Source organism: Mauremys reevesii, linkage group 1 (genome assembly GCF_016161935.1).
Source record: "Mauremys reevesii isolate NIE-2019 linkage group 1, ASM1616193v1, whole genome shotgun sequence".
NCBI classification, from domain to species: domain Eukaryota; kingdom Metazoa; phylum Chordata; order Testudines; family Geoemydidae; genus Mauremys; species Mauremys reevesii.
In genome coordinates this window covers 355,754,237-355,772,346 of record NC_052623.1, presented here as the reverse complement: position 1 = coordinate 355,772,346, position 18,110 = coordinate 355,754,237, and the positions used below count along the sequence as shown (strand labels likewise).

Here is an 18,110-nt window from a genome sequence, read left to right as displayed (position 1 = left end):
GGGTCTGGGCGGGCGAGGGGGCGAGGTCTGGGGAGCGGGTGGCGGGGCCGAGGGGGCGAGGGGTCTGGGGAGCGGGTGGCAGGACCGAGGGGGCGAGGGGTCTGGGAGCGGGTGGCGGGGCCGAGGGGCGAGGTCTGGGGAGCGGGTGGCGGGACCGAGGCGAGGGGTCTGGGGAGCGGGTGGCGGGGCCGAGGGGCGAGGGGTCTGGGGAGCGGGTGGCAGGACCGAGGGGGCGAGGGGTCTGGGGAGCGGGTGGCGGGACCGAGGGGCGAGGGTCTGGGAGCGGGTGGCGGGCCGAGGGGCGAGGTCTGGGGAGCGGGTGGCGGGACCGAGGGGCGAGGGGTCTGGGGGAGCGGGGGGCGGGGCCGAGGGGGGGGCGAGGGGTCTGGGGGAGCGGGTGGCAGGGCCGAGGGGCGAGGTCTGGGGAGCGGGTGGCGGGGCCGAGGGGGCGAGGGGTCTGGGGAGCGGGTGGCGGGGCCGAGGGGGCGAGGGGTCTGGGGAGCGGGTGGCGGGGCCGAGGGGGCGAGGTCTGGGGAGCGGGTGGCCGAGGGGGCGAGGGGTCTGGGGAGCGGGTGGCGGGGCCGAGGGGGCGAGGGGTCTGGGGAGCGGGTGGCGGGGCCGAGGCGAGGGGTCTGGGGAAGCGGGTGGCGGGGCCGAGGTGGGGCGAGGGGTCTGGGGAGCGGGTGGCGGGGCCGAGGGAGGCGAGGGGTCTGGGGGAGCGGGTGGCGGGGCCGAGGGGGCGAGGCGAGGTCTGGGAAGCGGGTGGCGGGGCCGAGGGGCGAGGTCTGGGGAAGCGGGTGGCGGGGGTCTGGGGAAGCGGTGGCGGGGCCGAGGCGAGGTCTGGGGAAGCGGGTGGCGGGGCCGAGGGGCGAGGGGTCTGGGGAAGCGGGTGGCGGGGCCGAGGGGGCGAGGGGTCTGGGGAAGCGGGTGGCGGGGCCGAGGGGCGAGGGGTCTGGGGGAGCGGGTGGCAGGGCCGAGGGGGCGAGGGGTCTGGGGAGCGGGTGGCGGGGCCGAGGGGGCGAGGGTCTGGGGAGCGGGTGGCAGGACCGAGGGGGCGAGGGGTCTGGGGAGCGGGTGGCAGGGCCGGGGGTGAGGGGTCTGGGGCGGGTGGCAGGGCCGAGGGGGCGAGGGGTCTGGGAAGCGGGTGGCGGGGCCGAGGGGGCGAGGGGTCTGGGGAAGCGGGTGGCGGGGCCGAGGCGAGGGTCTGGGGAAGCGGGTGGCGGGGCCGAGGGGGCGAGGGGTCTGGGGAGCGGGTGGCGGGGCCGAGGGGCGAGGTCTGGGGGAGCGGGTGGCGGGGCCGAGGGGCGAGGGGTCTGGGGAGCGGTGGCGGGAGGGCCGAGGCGAGGTCTGGGGAAGCGGGTGGCGGGGGCCGAGGCGAGGTCTGGGGAGCGGGTGGCGGGGCCGAGGGGGCGAGGGGTCTGGGGAGCGGGTGGCGGGGCCGAGGGGCGAGGGGTCTGGGGAGCGGGTGGCGGGGCCGAGGGGGCGAGGTCTGGGGAGCGGGCGGGGCCGAGGGGGTGAGGGTCTGGGAGCGGGGCGCGTGGAAGGAATTTGCGAGCTTTCCCCCTCTGGTGGGCTGGGGCAGCGTTTGCCATTGTCCCGGTGCCTCCTTGGCCGCGGGCAGGGGGGAGCCCTGGCCCAGCCTCTGACGCTGGCCGGCGGCTCCCTCGCAGGCTTCTCCATCGAGGGCCCGTCGCAGGCGAAGATCGAGTGCGACGACAAGGGGGACGGGTCGTGCGACGTGCGCTACTGGCCCACGGAGCCCGGGGAATACGCCGTGCACGTCATCTGTGACGACGAGGACATCAAGGACAGCCCCTTCATCGCACACATCAAGCCGGCCACCAACGAGTACTTCCCAGAGAAGGTCCGGCCTCCCCGGCCCTGCCCGGCCTCCCCTGCCCTGCCCCCTACCCCTGCCCCTGCCCCTGCCACTTGAGCTGGAGGAGACTCTCCATGAGCTCTGTGCAGTACGGGGCCTATGACACGTCATCTGCAGCCAGACCTTTCTGCCGCCTGTCTGCTCCCCTACTCCAGCTCGTCCCCTCTCCCACTGCCTCCCCAGGCGTTGGGGTCCCCGTTCCCCAGGAGCCCGGCTCAGGGGCGGGTCTCAGGAGACAGGTACAGAAGGAATTTTAAAAAGCTTTGGCCAGATGAATGAGTCTGAAATTGACTAGGGAAACTGAGGACAGATCCTCTCGGGGGGCCCTGGCTGGCTGGCTCCGTGGGGTGGGGAATGGGGCATACGGCCTTTCTCCTCCAGGGGATGCTGGTTCCGATCCGGCTCCAGGGCAGGGGACTGGCTGGCCCATGGGGTACAGGGCTTTTCCCCTCTAGGAGGCGCTGTCTCAGCACAGAGTAAAGATCGTTGCCATCCAATAGCCGCATTAGGGTCTGGGTGAAATGAGTTTGGGGGGTCCCAGCCCAGTTCCCAGGGGTCCCAGCCCCCCATTCACCCCAGCAGGGATGGGCTCTCTCCCTGCAGCACTGGCGCTCAGTGATGGGAGGCTGGGGTTCCTCCCCTGGGGGGTCCCTTCGGGGCAGGGGGCTGCTACCCGGCCCACGCAGGGCATGGTGCACCCCTCCCGGTCGGGCATTCCTGGCGGCCTGCCCGGCTGAGTTCTCCCGCTCTCCCGTGGCAGGTGAAGGCCTTCGGGCCCGGCCTGGAGCCCACCGGCTGCATCGTGGACAAGCCGGCAGAGTTCACCATCGACGCGCGGGGAGCAGGGAAAGCCGAGCTCAAGATCTACGCCCAGGTAGGAGAGGCCCCGGCGGGGGTCTCAGTGCGGGGCACCTGGTTGGGACCAGCCCTGGCAGGGCATCCAGGACAGGTTCCTCCTTGTGGGCTGCGCTGCACCGTGGGGCACGCTGTGGGGATTTCATTGCCGGCATCGGCCGCTGCTGGAGACCAGGAGACTGGGCTAGATGGGCCCAGGGTCAGGTCTGGTGCAGCCAGGGGCCGGGAGACTGGGTTAGCTGAACGTAAGAACGGCCAGACTGGGTCTGACCAATGGTCCATCCAGCCCCGTATCGTGTCTGCCGACAGTGGCCAGTGCCAGGTGCCCCAGAGGGAGTGAACAGAACAGGGAATCATCAACTGATCCATCCCCTGTCGCCCATTCCCAGCTCCTGGCAAACAGAGGCCAGGGACACCATCCCTGCCCATCCTAACAGCCATCGATGGACCTGTCCTCCATGCACTTATCTAGTTCTTTTTTGAACCCTGTTATGGTCTTGGCCTTCACACCATCCTCTGGCAAAGAGTTCCACAGGTTGACTTGCGTTGTGTGAAGAAATTCTTCCTTTTGTTGGTTTTAAACCTGCTGCCCATTAATTTCATTTGGTGGCTCCCTGGTTCTTGTGTTATGAGGAGTAAATAACACTTCCCAGGCCGGCTCTACACACCAGCGTCCCAAGCATGTGCTGGGGGTGGCACTTCTAAAGGGGCAGCACCCCGGCTCTTGGGGGCAGCACTTTTCAAGGGATGGCACTCCGGGTTGGTTGGCTGGTTGGTTGGTTTTGCTTGGGGCAGCAAAAAACCTGGAGCCGGCCCTGACACGTCCTTATTCACCTTCTCCACACCAGTCATGGTTTTATAGACCTCTATCATATCCCCCATTAGGCGCCTCTTTTCCAGTCTTATTAACCTTGCCTCATACGGAAGCCGTTCCAGACCCCTGATCACTTTTGTGGCCATTTTCTGTAACTTTTTCATTTCTAATACATCTGTTTTGAGATGGGGCGACCACATCTGCAGGCAGTATTCAAGGTGTGGACGTACCATGGATTTATATAGGGGCCATATGATATTTTCTGTCTTATTATCTCTCCCTTTCTTGATTATTCCCAACATTCTGTTCGCTGTCTGGCTGCCGCTGCACAGTGAGTGGATGTTTTCAGAGAACTCTCCACAGTGACTCCAAGGTCTCTTTCTTGAGTGGCAACAGCTAATTTAGAGCCCACCATTTTGTCTGTATAGTCGGGATGATGTTTTCCAGTGTGCAGTACTCTGCATCTATCAACACTGAATTTCTTCTGCCATTTTGCTGCCCAAGTGATGGGATCTCTGGGGTGCAGCCTGGGACTGTGGAACCACTGTGCCCCCTTAACTCTCCAGCCTGGGCTGTCTCTCACTACGCCCTGCTAGTGAGCAGCAGCAAACCCCTGCAGGCGCTGAGATCACTCAGCACAACCGCATGTGGAGCCCCACACCCCCAGCTAGATTGCATGAACGCTCCCAGAGCCGCTCCGAATCACACAGGGAAAGGCACCAGCCAAACCCCCAGCTCCCAGCCTTGTACCTCAGGAATATACCGTCTTGCCTGCTCAAGGGGAGCTGTGCAAATCTAGGAATAGGTTCCCCATTTCATCAGTGGAAGGTGGCTATACAGCGGCCTTTGCAAAACCTGAGCAGATTTGCCACACGCTTCAGACAAACTCACTGGTAAAGAGAAACAGTTAATCACAGTTATTGACTATAAACGGTAGATTTTAAGTGATATTAAGTGATAGGCCAGAAGTCAGAGTTAGTTACCAAAAGAAAAGAAAATCTAAGCCCACAGTCTGAGCTCTCAGCCCTGTTAGACTGGGCAGCATCTAGATTAAGCAGCTACTCGCCCCACTGGATGAGTCCTTAATATGCAGGTTTGTCCCTTAAACCTGGGCCAGTCTCCCCTGCTGGACTCTTCAGCCTTGTGAGTGTCTCAGTGGCTTGCAGAGTAGGTGGGGGCAGGAGAAGGGCCCAGTATGTGCCCACTCTGTCTGTCTGATACCCTCAGTCCATGTGCTTGGGGAGCACAAGTCCAGGCCAGTCTGGGGGCATTGCTGAGTCTCCAGGCCAGGCTGAGCAATTCCCCTGGTGTGGCCTCGTACAGGTGAGCCGCTGAATTGTAGCTCCCTTGCTGGACAATGGCTGGTGGTGTCTGTCCAGCACCCGCCCGGGCGCCGGTTACTGTCCTTGTCATTGTCTCTGTGTAGCTAGTATCTGGGCGCCTCCCAAACCCACAGCATATTTTAGTGAAAACCCTAGAGCAGGCACTGATGACATACAGCGGGGGTAGGCAGCTTCAGGAGAAAGCCAGAGGGTTTTCCCAGCTTGGACTAATCTGAACTTCAATCCCAGCGTATCTTCTGGTTTTTCCAAGACATACAGGGGTTTTCTAGACTCTTGTTGAAAAAAGAGTCTAATGAAGACATTACATTTGTGGCTTTTTGAAGATTCTGCAGCTCGTACTAGGGCTAGTTGAGTAGAACCTAGAATCACAGACGTGTAGGACTGGAAGGGACCTCGTCTAGGACTAAGTATTATCTAGCCTGGGGTAGGCAACCTATGGCACAGGTGCCGAAGGCGGCACGCGAGCTGATTTTCAGTGGCACTCACACTGCCCGGGTCCAGGCCACTGGTTCAGGGGGCTCTGCATTTTAATTTAATTTTAAATGAAGCTTCTTAAACATTTTAAAAACCTTATTTACTTTACATACAACAGTAGTTTAGTTCTATATTATAGACTTCTAGAGAGAGACCTTCTAAAAACGTTCAAATGTCTGACTGGCACATGAAACCTTAAATGAGAGTGAATAAATGAAGACTCGGCACAGCACTTCTGAAAGGCTGCCAACCCCTGATCTACATAGTTAGATGGAACAATGGGTTTCAGCAGATCATAACCTTTCCCCTGATACCTCACATGGCATGTTTTATATGCAAGATCACGATTATAGCTAAACAATGACTATGGGGGTTCCAGGGCGCCCCGCGGGGTACAGAGCGTCACAGCCCAGTCACCCAGTTTGGGGAGATCCCGCTGTAACTCTTCACAGTTTCCTTTGGACTTAACTAGCTCGAGTAGTTTTGTATTGTCTGCACATTTTGCCATCTCCCCGTTTACCCCTTTTTCCAGATCGTTTATGAAGATGTTCAATAGCACTAGGCCCAGTACAGAGCCCTGGGGGACACCACTGGTTACCTCTCTCCATTCTGAAAACGGAGCATTTGTTCCTACCCTTTGTCTTCTGTCTTTTAACCACTTACTGAGCCATGAGAGAACCTCCCCTCTTAGCCCATGACAGCTGACTTTGCTCAAGAGCCTTTACTTTGTCAAAGACTTTCTGAAAATCCACGTACACTGTATCCACTGGATCCCCCTTGTCCACCTGCTTGTTGACCCCCTCAGAGAATTCTAGTAGATTGGTGAGGCATGACTTCCCCCTGCAAAAACCATGTTGACTCTTCCCCAACAAATCATGTTCATCTATAGTTCAACCAGTTTGCCCAGTACTGAAGTCAGGCTCACCGGCCTGTAATTGCCAGGGTCACCTCTGGAGCCCTTTGTAAAAATTGGTGTCACATTCGCTGTCCTCCAGTCATTGGGTACAGAGGCTGATTTCAATGACAGGTTACAAACCACAGTTAGTAGTTCTGCAGTTTCATATTTCAGAACTCTTGGGTGATACCATCTGGTGCTGGTGACTTATTACTGTTTAGTTTATCAATTTGTTCCAAAACCTCCTCTAATGACACCTCAGTGTGGGACAGCTCCTCAGATCTGTCACCTACAAAGCCTGGCTCAGGTGTGGGAATCTCCCTCACAGCCTCTGCAGTGAAGACTGATGCAAAGAATTCGTTTCGTTTCTCCGCAATGGCCTCGAGTGCTCTTAGCATCTCGATCGTCCAGGGCCCCACTGGTTCTTTAACAGGCTTCCTGCTTCTGATGTACTTAAAAAAGGTTTTGCTGTTTGTTTATGAGTCTTTGGCTAGTTGCTCCTCCAATCCTTTTTTGGCCTTCGTAATTCTACTCAGCCCCTTGACTTGCTCCTTTCTGTTTTCCTCGGTAGGATTTAACTGCCCATTTCTAAAGGCTGCTTTTTGCCTCTGCCGCGTTTACTCTGCTGGTTAGCCACAGTGGCACTTTTTAGGTTCCCTTCCTGTGTTTCTTTCAATCTGGGGTATCGTCACGGAGTGTGGGGGAGTGTCATGGGATCTCACCCCCACTTTGAGCTTGTGGTCAGGGAGGGGGGGACCATGTATTCCCCCCAAAAAAAATAGGGTAGATCTCCTTCGCTGCCACCAGTCAGGTTAAAGTGTCTGACACACTGCCTGTCCCCAAGCTTCCCTGGGAACCCAGATTCAAACTTGAATCTGAACACACACACACAGGAAGCACCCCCCTTCCCTCTCTCTAGCCACTGGAGAGATATATACACAGTCAAATCCTTGACTCAACACAAGGAGAGGGACACTTCCCCTTCCCCTTCCCTAGTCCTGGAAAGAGATACCTGATTCAAACTCCTTGAATCTCTACACACAGGAAGCAGCCCACTTCCCCCTCTCCTGCTCTCTCTCTGCTTGGAGACAACCCTTGTCTTCACAGAGTGGCGCCTTCCTTCCTGAATCCACACAGGTAAAACTAACCAAGTCCAAAGAAAAGAAAAGAATTTATTAAGAGAACAAAAGAAAATACAGAATCTCTATGAGCCCAAGCTGGACACTCATAGGATAAACTTATCAATCTGGAGAAAATCCCCCTCCCCTTTCTCAGTAAAAAGCAATATCAGCAAACAGGAATAAAGCATTTCCTTTAGCAAACACCCAATTGCAAATATAGAAATCAAATCATAAGACTAATTCGCCTTTCTAATTAATACTCACTATTAATTAGTAGAAACTACTCAGGAGAGCTTGGAGACATGACTGTCTCTCTTAGATTCAAAAAGAGTTCTCACTAAGACAAAGCTTCCCTCCACAGAGATTTGAAAAATCTTATCTCTGATTGGTCCTCTGGTCAGGTGGTCAGCCTACATGTTAACCCCCTTTACAGGTAAAGAACCCTTAACCCTTAACTATCTGTTTATGACACGCCCCAAATGCCAACAGTGGGAACTACTGGTGGTGATTTCCTCCTAGCACTGTAACATAAACAGATAAACAAAACACATGCACTATTACATATACTACTAAGTATGTAAACAACAAGATATTTGACACTGAAGAACACTTTGTATGCATTTGAGGCGATACTTTGGCATCGCCTTGCCCATCCCCTCCCAGTGGAAGGAATGTTTTTAACCTGTTTTGCTTTTGTTGACCCAGAATGCCCCTGGGATGTGGGGGCAAAAGCTAGAGCTTGTCCCAGTACTTAGTTGGAACTACCAACTGTCTTTGAGGATGCTGGCCTTCCTGGTGTCCACCAGAAAGAATGTCCTTATATAAAGTCCTTGTTTTACAACAAACTGGAATTGGGTGAGGCTGAGGAGAGGGAGGTGGGTTGCTGCCGCGCGCCCAGCTCTCTTAAGGCTGTCGGCTTCCTGCTCCGCTTGGAACTGTTCCGGCGGAGACACCAGTTTCTCTGGGAGTGATGTAGGTGATGAGGTTGTTTCCGTTGACTGTGAACCGCTCTCCGCTGGTGCACAAGGTGATATTTAGGCTCTGGCTGAGCCTCTTGGGTAGAGTTGTCTGCTGCTTCTGCCAGTTTAGGCGCTGGCGTCAGTGCTGGCGCTGGTTCTGCGCTGTTGCTTTTCCAGTTCGGTACTGGGACTGGATGTACTATGGCTGCTGTAGTTGTTGGCATGAGATCCGGTTCCACAACCTCTATCTGGGTCTGTGGTAACACAGACAGGGTCCTGGTGGATGGCTCAGGAACAGGGATGGGAGTGCCTGCTTGTTTGGCCTGGCCGGGTGACCACTCCCCCTCTTGGCCAGCTGCACATGGTTGCCAAGTCTTCCCCAGTAGCATGGGGATGGAATAATTGTCATAGACAGCAAAGTCCACTTTCCTGGCCAGTCCTGTACTGGTCTTTTCAGGGATGCTGTACCCATGGCAGGTCCTTTTAAAACTTTTCAAGAAGGCGTGAGTGTTCTCACCTGCCCTGTAGGTGGGAAATTTCTTGGGGGGGAACAGTGCCTTCTGGGTGCTGGCACACCCCTCTGCAGTCAGTGAATTTTATGTGTGGCTTGCTGGTGTTGCTTTTGTGCTGCCACACCCCTGTGGCCACACCCCTCTGCAGTCAGTGAACTGGTTTCCAATTCCCTAACCCTTTCTATTCCCGAAGAGACTGAATAGAAAAGAAACAAAACTTTGTATTTGCATTTGTGTAGCTGCTGTTTGCTGATATACTGAGAAGACCAAAAAAACTGGTTTGTCCTGTTTCTAGCACTTGCTAGTACCTCACAGTGGGGGTCCTTTCTAACAAGCCTCCTAGAAAATAGCTGTTTTAAGCGGACAGAAGAAAAAAAAAAGAAAAGAAAAAAAAAAATCCTAACACAGCCCCGTTAGAAACCTTATTTCCCCCAGCTAAACCAGCTGAAAAATCTGTTCCAAAAAACAATCTTCCTCTCCTTCTGAGCTGGTACTAATAAAGCCCAGCTGACGGCTGGTGCTACTTAGTACCGTCTAGTAAATCCTCTCAGGGATTTGTATTCCTGGCTCCAGAGGATTTCAAAAAAATCTGGCTGGAGGGTTTCTGTCTCCCAAACCTGTTCTTCCGGCTGGATGAAGGAATCCTGATCACACAATCTCCCAGCAAACTGTGAGGCACAACAAAGCCTGCTGGAAATCCTCTCTCCTCAGCCCCTGGCTGAAGATTTCTTCTAACAATGGGTTGAAACTCCGCTGCCCCCATGCATGGGGATCACCCCCCACTTTGAGCTTGTGGGTTCAAAGGGGGGACCTGCACCAGTCAGGTTAAAGTGTCTGACACACTGCCTGTCCCCTTCTTCCTGGGAACCCAGATTCAACCCCCTTGAATCTAGCCACTTTGGAGAAGTCAAATCCTTGACTCAACACAATTCCCTAGTCCTGGAAAGAGATACATTCAAACTCCTTGAATCTCTAGAAAGAAAAGAATTTATTAAGAGAATCAATCTCTGGATTTCTCAGTAAAAGCAATATCAGCAAACAGGAAAAACACCCAATTGCAAATATAGAAATCAAATCATAAGACTAAGAGCTTGGAGACATGACTGTCTCTCTTAGATTCAAATCTGGTCAGGTTAACTATCTGTTTATGACAGGGAGTCAGGGCCCTGCACCCCCACTTCCTGCGATTCCCCGGGACTCTCAGCCAGCCAGTAAAGCAGAAGGGTTGTTAGATGACAGGACACAGTCCCAAGCAGGGCTTGTAGGTGCAACCAGGACCCCTCAGCCGGGTCCCTCTGGGGGGCAAGGAGCTTAGACCCCAGACTTGGGGTTCCCTGCGTCTTCCCAGCCAGCCCAAACTGAAACCAAAAACCCCTCCAGCCGGCTCCCTCCCGCTCCTTCCCTCCCCCTCTCCCTTCGTCCAGCCCTGCCTGGCGCAGGTTCCAGGCCCAGGTCCCGTCCCTCACCTAAAGTCACCCCCTGCTCTCCCCTCCCCCATGCAGCCATCCCAGGTCGCTCCACCCGCTCCCTGCTGCCGCACAGGTAACGTTTCATGGGAGTGAATAGTAGGGTGGTTTTGAAAAGTTCTCATTTCCCTTTGGGGGCTGTTACCTCTTCATTTCCACTGAACTCGCTCCCTCACGTTTGCGTAGTTCCCCGGTCTGAGGTGAAGTGCTGGGTGGGCTGCTTTCGTGTTACCCCCCAGCTCCCCAGGGAGGTGGGATTTAATTACACTGTGGTAGCTACTACCACGAGGTCCAGCTCTAGTCACCTCTTGGGCCAGATCTTGTGCTGCACTCAGGACTAAATCAAGCGTTGCCTCTCCTCTGGGGGGTTCCAGGGCCAGCGGCTCCGTTTAAGGTGGCAAGAAGCTTTCTCCCCGAAGCCCGGCCTGAGGTGTCCTGTACCCAGGCAGTGTGGGGAGAGTTGAAATCCCCCATTATTACTGAGCTTTCTATTTTTATAGCCTCTCTAATCCCCCTGAGCATTTCACAGCCACTGTCGCCGCCCTGCTCCGGTGGTCGGTAGCACGTCCCCGCTGCGATACTCCTGTTATTCCAGCCTGAAATGTCCATCCAGATGGTCCATGGGACAGTTTGATTCCTTTGCAGTTTTTACTATGAAATGATAAAATCTTTACTGGAAAATCAGTTGGGCCTGTGGTGGGAAGCGGCGGGCGGGCGGGATGCCGGGCCGGACGGGCCCGTGGCGGGAAGCGGCGGGCGGGCGGGATGCCGGGCGGACGGGCCCGTGGCGAAGCAGCGGGCGGGCGGGATGCCGGGCGGACGGGCCCGTGGCGAAGCAGCGAAGCGGGCGAAGCGGGATGCGGGCGGGAAGCAGCGGGCGGCGGCAGGATGCTGGGCAGACGGGCCTGTGGTGGAAGCGCGGCGGGCGGGCGGGATGCCGGGCGGACGGGCCCGTGGCGGAAGCAGCGGCGGGCGGGCGGGATGCCGGGCGGACGGGCCCGTGGCGGGAAGCGGCGGCGGGCGGGATGCCGGGCGGACGGGCCCGTGGCGAAGCAGCGGGCGGGCGGGATGCGGGCCGACGGGCCCGTGGCGAAGCGGCGGGCGGGCGAGATGCCGGGCAGACGGGCCCATGGCGGGAAGCGCGGCGGGCGGGGCGGGATGCTGGGCGGATGGGCCCGTGGCGAAGCAGCGGGCGGGCGGCGGGTGGGATGCCGGGCGGACGGGCCCGTGGCGAGAAAGCGGCGGCGGGCGGGCGGGATGCCGGGCGGGGCCGGACGGGCCCGTGGCGGGAAGCGGCGGGCGGCGGGCGGGCGGGATGCCGGGCGGACGGGCCCGTGGCGGAAGCGCGGCGGCGGGCGAGATGCCGGGCGGGATGCCGTGGCGGAAGCAGCGGGGCGGGCGGGATGCCGGGCCGGACGGGCCCGTGGAGGGAAGCGGCGGGCGGGCGGGCGGGCGGACGGCCCGTGGCGGAAGCGGCGGCGGGCGGGATGCCGGGCCGGACGGGCCCATGGCGGGAAGCGCGGCGGGCGGGCGATGCTGGCCGGACGGGCCCGTGGCGGGAAGCGCGGGCGGGCGGGATGCCGGGCCGGACGGGCCCGTGGCGGGAAGCGGCGGCCGGGCGGGATGCCGGGCTGGACGGGCCCGTGGCGGGAAGCGGCGGGCGGGATGCCGGGCGGACGGGCCCGTGGCGGGAAGCGGCGGGCGGGCGGGTGGGATGCCGGGCCGGACGGGCCCGTGGCGGGAAGTGGCGGGCGGGCGGGCGGGATGCCGGGCCGGACGGGCCCGTGGCGAAGTAGCGGCGGGCGGGCGGGATGCGGGCCGGACGGGCCCGTGGCGGAAGCGCGGGCGGGCGGCGGGATGCAGGGCCGGACGGGCCCATGGCGGAAGCGCGGGCGGGCGGGATGCTGGGCCGGACGGGCCCGTGGCGGGAAGCGGCGGGCGGGCGGGCGGGATGCCGGGCCGGATGGGCCCATGATCTGGTCTGAGTTAGACTGGCCATAAATCCAATCCAACGGGAGGAATCCCCCAGAGCATGTGGCACTAGCAGGTTGCCAGCCAGAGCCCCGTCCTGTGCGGAGCAGGTTGCACGGGGGGAAGCAGAGGATCCTCCAGGAGCAGGAGGGGTGGCTGTCTCTGGCCCGCAGGGTGGGCACACAGCCTGGGGCGGGGGTGACCTTTGCCGTCCGGTGCCCCCCGTGCAGCTGAGCTCCCGTTTGTGCCCGCAGGACGCTGAGGGCTTCCCCATCGACATCAAGATCAAGGACAACGGTGACAACACCTTCCACTGCGTCTATGTGCCCACCAAGCCCATCAAACACACCATCATCATCTCCTGGGGCGGGGTGAACGTCCCCAAGAGCCCCTTCCGGGTGAGTGCCCCCGCCTCTCACTGGCCCCGCGGTGGGGACTGAGCCGGCGCCGGTGCCCACTGGCTGGGCGCCCGGCCCTGCTCCTCGAGGAGCGACGCGGCAATGGCAGAGCGCTGAGGGGGCTCCCGATTCAGGGGGATCCCAGCCCCTCACATGGATGGAGACACCCCATTCCCAGTGCTGTCCCAAAGGAGCTGGCCTGGGCGTCCTGCCCAGCCCGCCAAGGATGGAGCGGCCCCCTCTGGGTGTGGGGTGGGGCCCCCGGCTAGCCAGAGCCCATGGACACGCGCGTTGCTCCCGGCAGGTGACTGTGGGCGAGGGGAGCCACCCGGACAAGGTGAAGGTGTACGGCCCCGGCGTGGAGAAGACGGGGCTCAAGGCCAACGAACCCACCTACTTCACCGTGGACTGCAGCGAGGCCGGGCAAGGTAGGGCCGGCGAGGGGCCGCGGGGCGTCCCTGCCCCTCCCTGGGGGCACCACAGCCAGGGCTGCCGGCCGACAGCTTTCGGGGGCCCACGCGTGCAGCGAGCGGGACGGGCAAACCAGGAGCACAAACGCCACCGTGTCTGTGGGGCCTGGGCTGGGCACTTGGCTGAGGGGCCGCGGGCTCCATGGGGCACAGACAGAGCTGCCCCGTGCCCACTTAGCGTCTCTCGGGGCAGGGCTAGGGGGCGATGGGGGCTGCTTGTGTCCTCCAGCCAGGGCTAGAGAGCAAGGTCCCCACTGCGGGCCGGCCCCCCTGCCCCTGGGGTCAGCCGGCCCAGCCCCCCCTGCCCAGCGCCTCGCGGCCGGCCCCTGCGGCCCCTGCCCCGGGCTCAGCCAGCCCAGCCCCGACCAGCCCCCTGCTCCTGGGATCAGCCGGCCCAGCCCCTGCCCAGCGCCTCGTGGGCCGGCCCCTGCCCGGGCTCAGCCAGCCCAGCCCCTGACCGGCCCCCCTGCCCCTGGGGTCAGCCGGCCCAGCCCCCGACCAGCCCCTGCCCCTGGGGTCAGCCGGCCCAGCCCCCGACCGGCCCCTGCCCCTGGGGTCAGCCAGCCCAGCCCCCACCCCGACCAGCACCTTGTGTGCCAGCCCCCCTGCCCCTGGGCTCAGCCGGCCCAGCCCCCCGTGACCAGCGCCCTGCGGGCCGGCCCCCCCCCGCGGTGAGTCTGGCTCCCCTGTGACGGGGCCTGCCCCGGCTGTGTTGCAGGGGACGTGAGCATCGGGATCAAGTGCGCCCCAGGCGTGGTGGGGCCGGTGGAGGCCGACATCGAATTCGACATCATCAAGAACGACAATGACACATTCACAGTGAAGTACATGCCGCCAGGCGCCGGGCGGTACACCATCATGGTGCTCTTCGCCAACCAGGTACGGGCTGGCGCCGGGCGGTGCACCATCATGGTGCTCTTTGCCAACCACGTACGGGCTGGCGCCGGGCGGTGCACCATCCTGGTGCTCTTCGCCAACCAGGTACGGGCTGGCGCCGGGCGGTACACCATCATGGTGCTCTTCGCCAACCAGGTACGGGCTGGCACCGGGTGTTACGCCATCATGGTGCTCTTCGCCAACCAGGTACGGGCTGGCACCGGGTGGTACACCATCATGGTGCTCTTTGCCAACCAGGTACGGGCTGGCACCGGGTGGTACGCCATCATGGTGCTCTTCGCCAACCAGGTACGGGCTGGCGCCGGGCGGTGCACCATCATGGTGCTCTTCGCCAACCGGGTATGGACTGGCGCTGGGCCCAGGGCAGCAGAATGGCGCATGGGGCCATCTCAGAGGGGCTCAGACCAGCCTCCTAAAGCCACCGTTGTCCCCAGGTGCCCCCCAGGGGAGCAGCTCGAGGGGCTCTGTAGGGGGCTCCCTGTGACCTCTCACCCCGGCACTGGGGATCCTGGGAGGGACCTGCCATTGGCTGGGTGTGCTGCTCTCCCAGGCTAAGGAGGAGGCGGCCCGGGGGGAGAGGGATGGGAGCCCTGGGGCCAGCACAGAGCCCATGCCCGGTGGCGTCTGTGCGGCTGGAGGGGCCTGGCCAGGGCAGCTCTGGGACCCACAGCTGCGAATTCACGTCCCCACTGGCAGATCCAGCCCAGGTGCCGTGTCCCACCCCAGAGGGGGGCAGCATGGTGGAGCCGGCGGGCGATTGCTGGGCAGGCGGGGGGCTCCAGGAGGAGAGAATCATAGAATCATAGAATCTCAGGGTGGGAAGGGACCTCAGGAGGTATCTAGTCCAACCCCCTGCTCAAAGCAGGACCAATCCCAACTAAATCATCCCAGCCAGGGCTTTGTCAAGCCTGACCTTAAAAACCTCGAAGGAAGGAGATTCCACCACCTCCCTAGGTAACCCATTCCAGTGCTTCACCACCCTCCTAGTGAAATAGTGTTTCCTAATATCCAACCTAGACCTCCCCCACTGCAATTTGAGACCATTACTCCTTGTTCTGTCATCTGCCACCACTGAGAACAGTCTAGATCCATCCTCTTTGGAACCCCCTTTCAGGTAGCTGAAAGCAGCTATCAAATCCCCCTCATTCTTCTCTTCTGCAGACTAAACAATCCCAGTTCCCTCAGCCTTTCCTCACAAGTCATGTGCTCCAGCCCCCTAATCATTTTTGTTGCCCTCTGCTGGACTCTCTCCAATTTATCCACATCCTTCTTGTAGTGTGGGGCCCAAAACTGGACACAGTACTCCAGATGAGGCCTCACCAGTGCTGAGTAGAGGGGAATGATCACGTCCCTCGATCTGCTGGAAATGCCCCTACTTATACAGCCCAAAATGCCATTAGCCTTCTTGGCAACAAGGGCACACTGGCTCATATCCAGCTTCTCATCCACCGTAACCCCTAGGTCCTTTTCTGCAGAACTGCTGCCCAGCCATTCGGTACCTAGTCTGTAGCAGTGCAGGGGATTCTTCTGTCCTAAGTGCAGGACTCTGCACTTGTCCTTGGTGAACCTCATCAGGTTTCTTTTGGCCCAATCCTCTAATTTGTCTAGGTCCCTCTGTATCCTATCCCTACCCTCCAGTGTATCTACCACTCCTCCCAGTTTAGTGTCAGCTGCAAACTTGCTAAGGGTGCAGTCCACGCCATCCTCCAGATTGTTAATGAAGATAGTGAACAAAACCGGCCCCAGCACCGACCCTTGGGGCACTCCACTTGATACCGGCTGCCAGCTAGACATGGAGCCGTTGATCACCACCCGTTGAGCCCGACCATCTAGCCAGCTTTCTATCCACCTCATAGTCCATTCATCCAGCCCAGACTTCTTTAACTCGCTGGCAAGATACTGTGGGAGACCGTGTCAGAAGCTTTGCTAAAGTCCAGGAATAACACCCCCACTGCTTCCCCTCAGCCACAGAGCCGGTTCTCTCCTCATAGAAGGCAGTTAGGTGAGTCAGGCATGACTTGCCCTTGGTGAATCCATGCTGAGAGGCGGGAGGGTCTCCCACTGCCTGGCCCTCTGGGGGATCCTGGCCCCCCAGCTGTGGGTTCCAGCCGGTCCATGCCAGCAGGGCACCCCTCACCCCCCTCTCTCTCCTGTGCCCCCCAGGAAATCCCCACCAGCCCCTTCCGCATCAAAGTGGACCCGTCCCACGACGCCAGCAAGGTGAAGGCTGAGGGGCCCGGGCTAAGCAGGACAGGTGAGGGGGTGTCCGTGTGCTGGGAGGCTGCAGTGTGGCCCCAGCCAGGGGCTGTGTCCCCCTCAGGCTGGCAGCCCCCACTGAGCAGTGTGGGGCCTGCACAGCACCCAGATGGGAGACCTCTGAAGAGAACTCGGGGTGCTGGGAGGGGCAGGGGCTCGGTGGGGGTGCTGTGCTGGGGTGGGGGCTCGGTGGGGCGCCGTGCCAGGGGCAGTGGGTGGGAGCTTGGCGGCGGCGCCGTGCTGGGGCAGTGGGCGGGGCTCGGCGGGGCGCCGTGCTGGGGCAGTGGGCGGGGCTCGGCGGGGCAGGGTGCCGTGCTCGGGGGCGCCGTGCAGGGGGCAGTGGGCGGGAGCTCGGCGGGCGCCGTGCAGGGGCAGTGGGCGGGAGCTCGGCGGGCGCCGTGCAGGGGCAGTGGCGGGGGCTCAGCGGGGCAGGGGCGCCGTGCAGGGGCAGTGGGCGGGAGCTCAGCGGGGCAGGGGCGCCGTGCAGGGGCAGTGGGCGGGAGCTCGGCGGGCGCGTGCAGAAGCGCCGTGCCGGGGGCAGTGGGCGGGGGCTCGGCGGGGCGCCGTGCCGGGGCAGTGGGCGGGGCGCCGTGCTGGGGCTCGGTGGGGCGCCGTGCCGGGGGCAGTGGGCGGGGCTCGGCGGGGGGTGCCGTGCCGGGGGGGCAGTGGGCGGGGGGGGCACCGTGCTGGCGGGCGGGTCCAGGGCGCCGGGGGAAGCTGGGCTGGCAGGACGCTGACCGGCCCCTCGCTCCCTTCCTGCCAGGAGTGGAGGTCGGGAAACCCACCCACTTCACCGTCTTCACCAAGGGCGCCGGCAAGGCCAAGCTGGACGTGCAGTTCGCTGGGGCGGCCAAGGGCCCGGCCGTGCGGGACTTCGAGATCATCGATAACCACGACTACTCCTACACCGTCAAGTACACCGCCCTGCAGCAGGTGAGGGGCCGGGACGCGCGCCAGCCAGGCACCACCCCCTCCTGGGCTGGGCATCGCCCCCCTGCACACACGCCAGCTGAGCAGTGCCCCCTCCTGGGCTGGGCATCGCCCCCCCGCACACGCGCCAGCTGGGCAGTGCCCCCTCCTGGGCTGGGCATCGCCCCCCTGCACATGCACCAGCCGGGCACCACCCCCTGCTGGGCTGGGCATCGCCCCCCTGCACACGCGCCAGCCGGGCAGTGCCCCCTGCTGGGCTGGGCACCGCCCCCCTGCACACACGCCAGCTGGGCACCACCCCCTCCTGGGCTGGGCATCGCCCCCCTGCGCACGCACCAGCCGGGCAGTGCCCCCTGCCAGGGCTGGGCATCACCCCCCTGCTCACATGCCAGCCGGGCACCACCCCCCTCCTGGGCTGGGCATCGCCCCCCTGCACACGTGCCAGCCGGGCACCACCCCCTCCTGGGCTGGGCATCGCCCCCCCTGCTCACGCGCCAGCCGGGCAGTGCCCCCTGCCAGGGCTGGGCATCACCACCACACACATGCGCCAGCTGGGCAGTGCCCCCTCCTGGGCTGGGCATCGCCCCCTGCCCATTCACAGCTGGGGTTTGTGGCTCCCCGCCGGGCACTGCTCCCCACCTGTTCCCTGACTCGGTTGCTCTCTCCGCGCAGGGCAATCTGGCCGTGACGGTGACGTACGGGGGGGACCCCGTGCCCAAGAGCCCCTTTACTGTCAGCGTGGCCCCTCCCCTGGACCTCAGCAAGGTCAAAGTGCAGGGACTCAACAACAGTGAGTGGGGGCAGGGCCGTGGGGCGCGGGGGAGGGGCTGGAGGGGCTGGAAAAGGCCAGGGCGACAGTTGGTCGGGGTG

General features: G+C 61.6%; 1 protein-coding gene across 1 annotated transcript in view; it reads left to right on the top strand.

Moving 5' to 3' along the window:
• FLNC (filamin C) overlaps positions 1–18,110 on the top strand; it is a 79,029-nt gene that overhangs the window by 27,720 nt on the left and 33,199 nt on the right. The window contains 8 exon segments of the mRNA XM_039519975.1: positions 1,671–1,864; positions 2,640–2,753; positions 12,544–12,687; positions 12,992–13,115; positions 13,876–14,036; positions 16,218–16,308; positions 17,074–17,243; positions 17,913–18,030. Coding sequence (XP_039375909.1) covers positions 1,671–1,864; positions 2,640–2,753; positions 12,544–12,687; positions 12,992–13,115; positions 13,876–14,036; positions 16,218–16,308; positions 17,074–17,243; positions 17,913–18,030 — 1,116 coding nt within the window.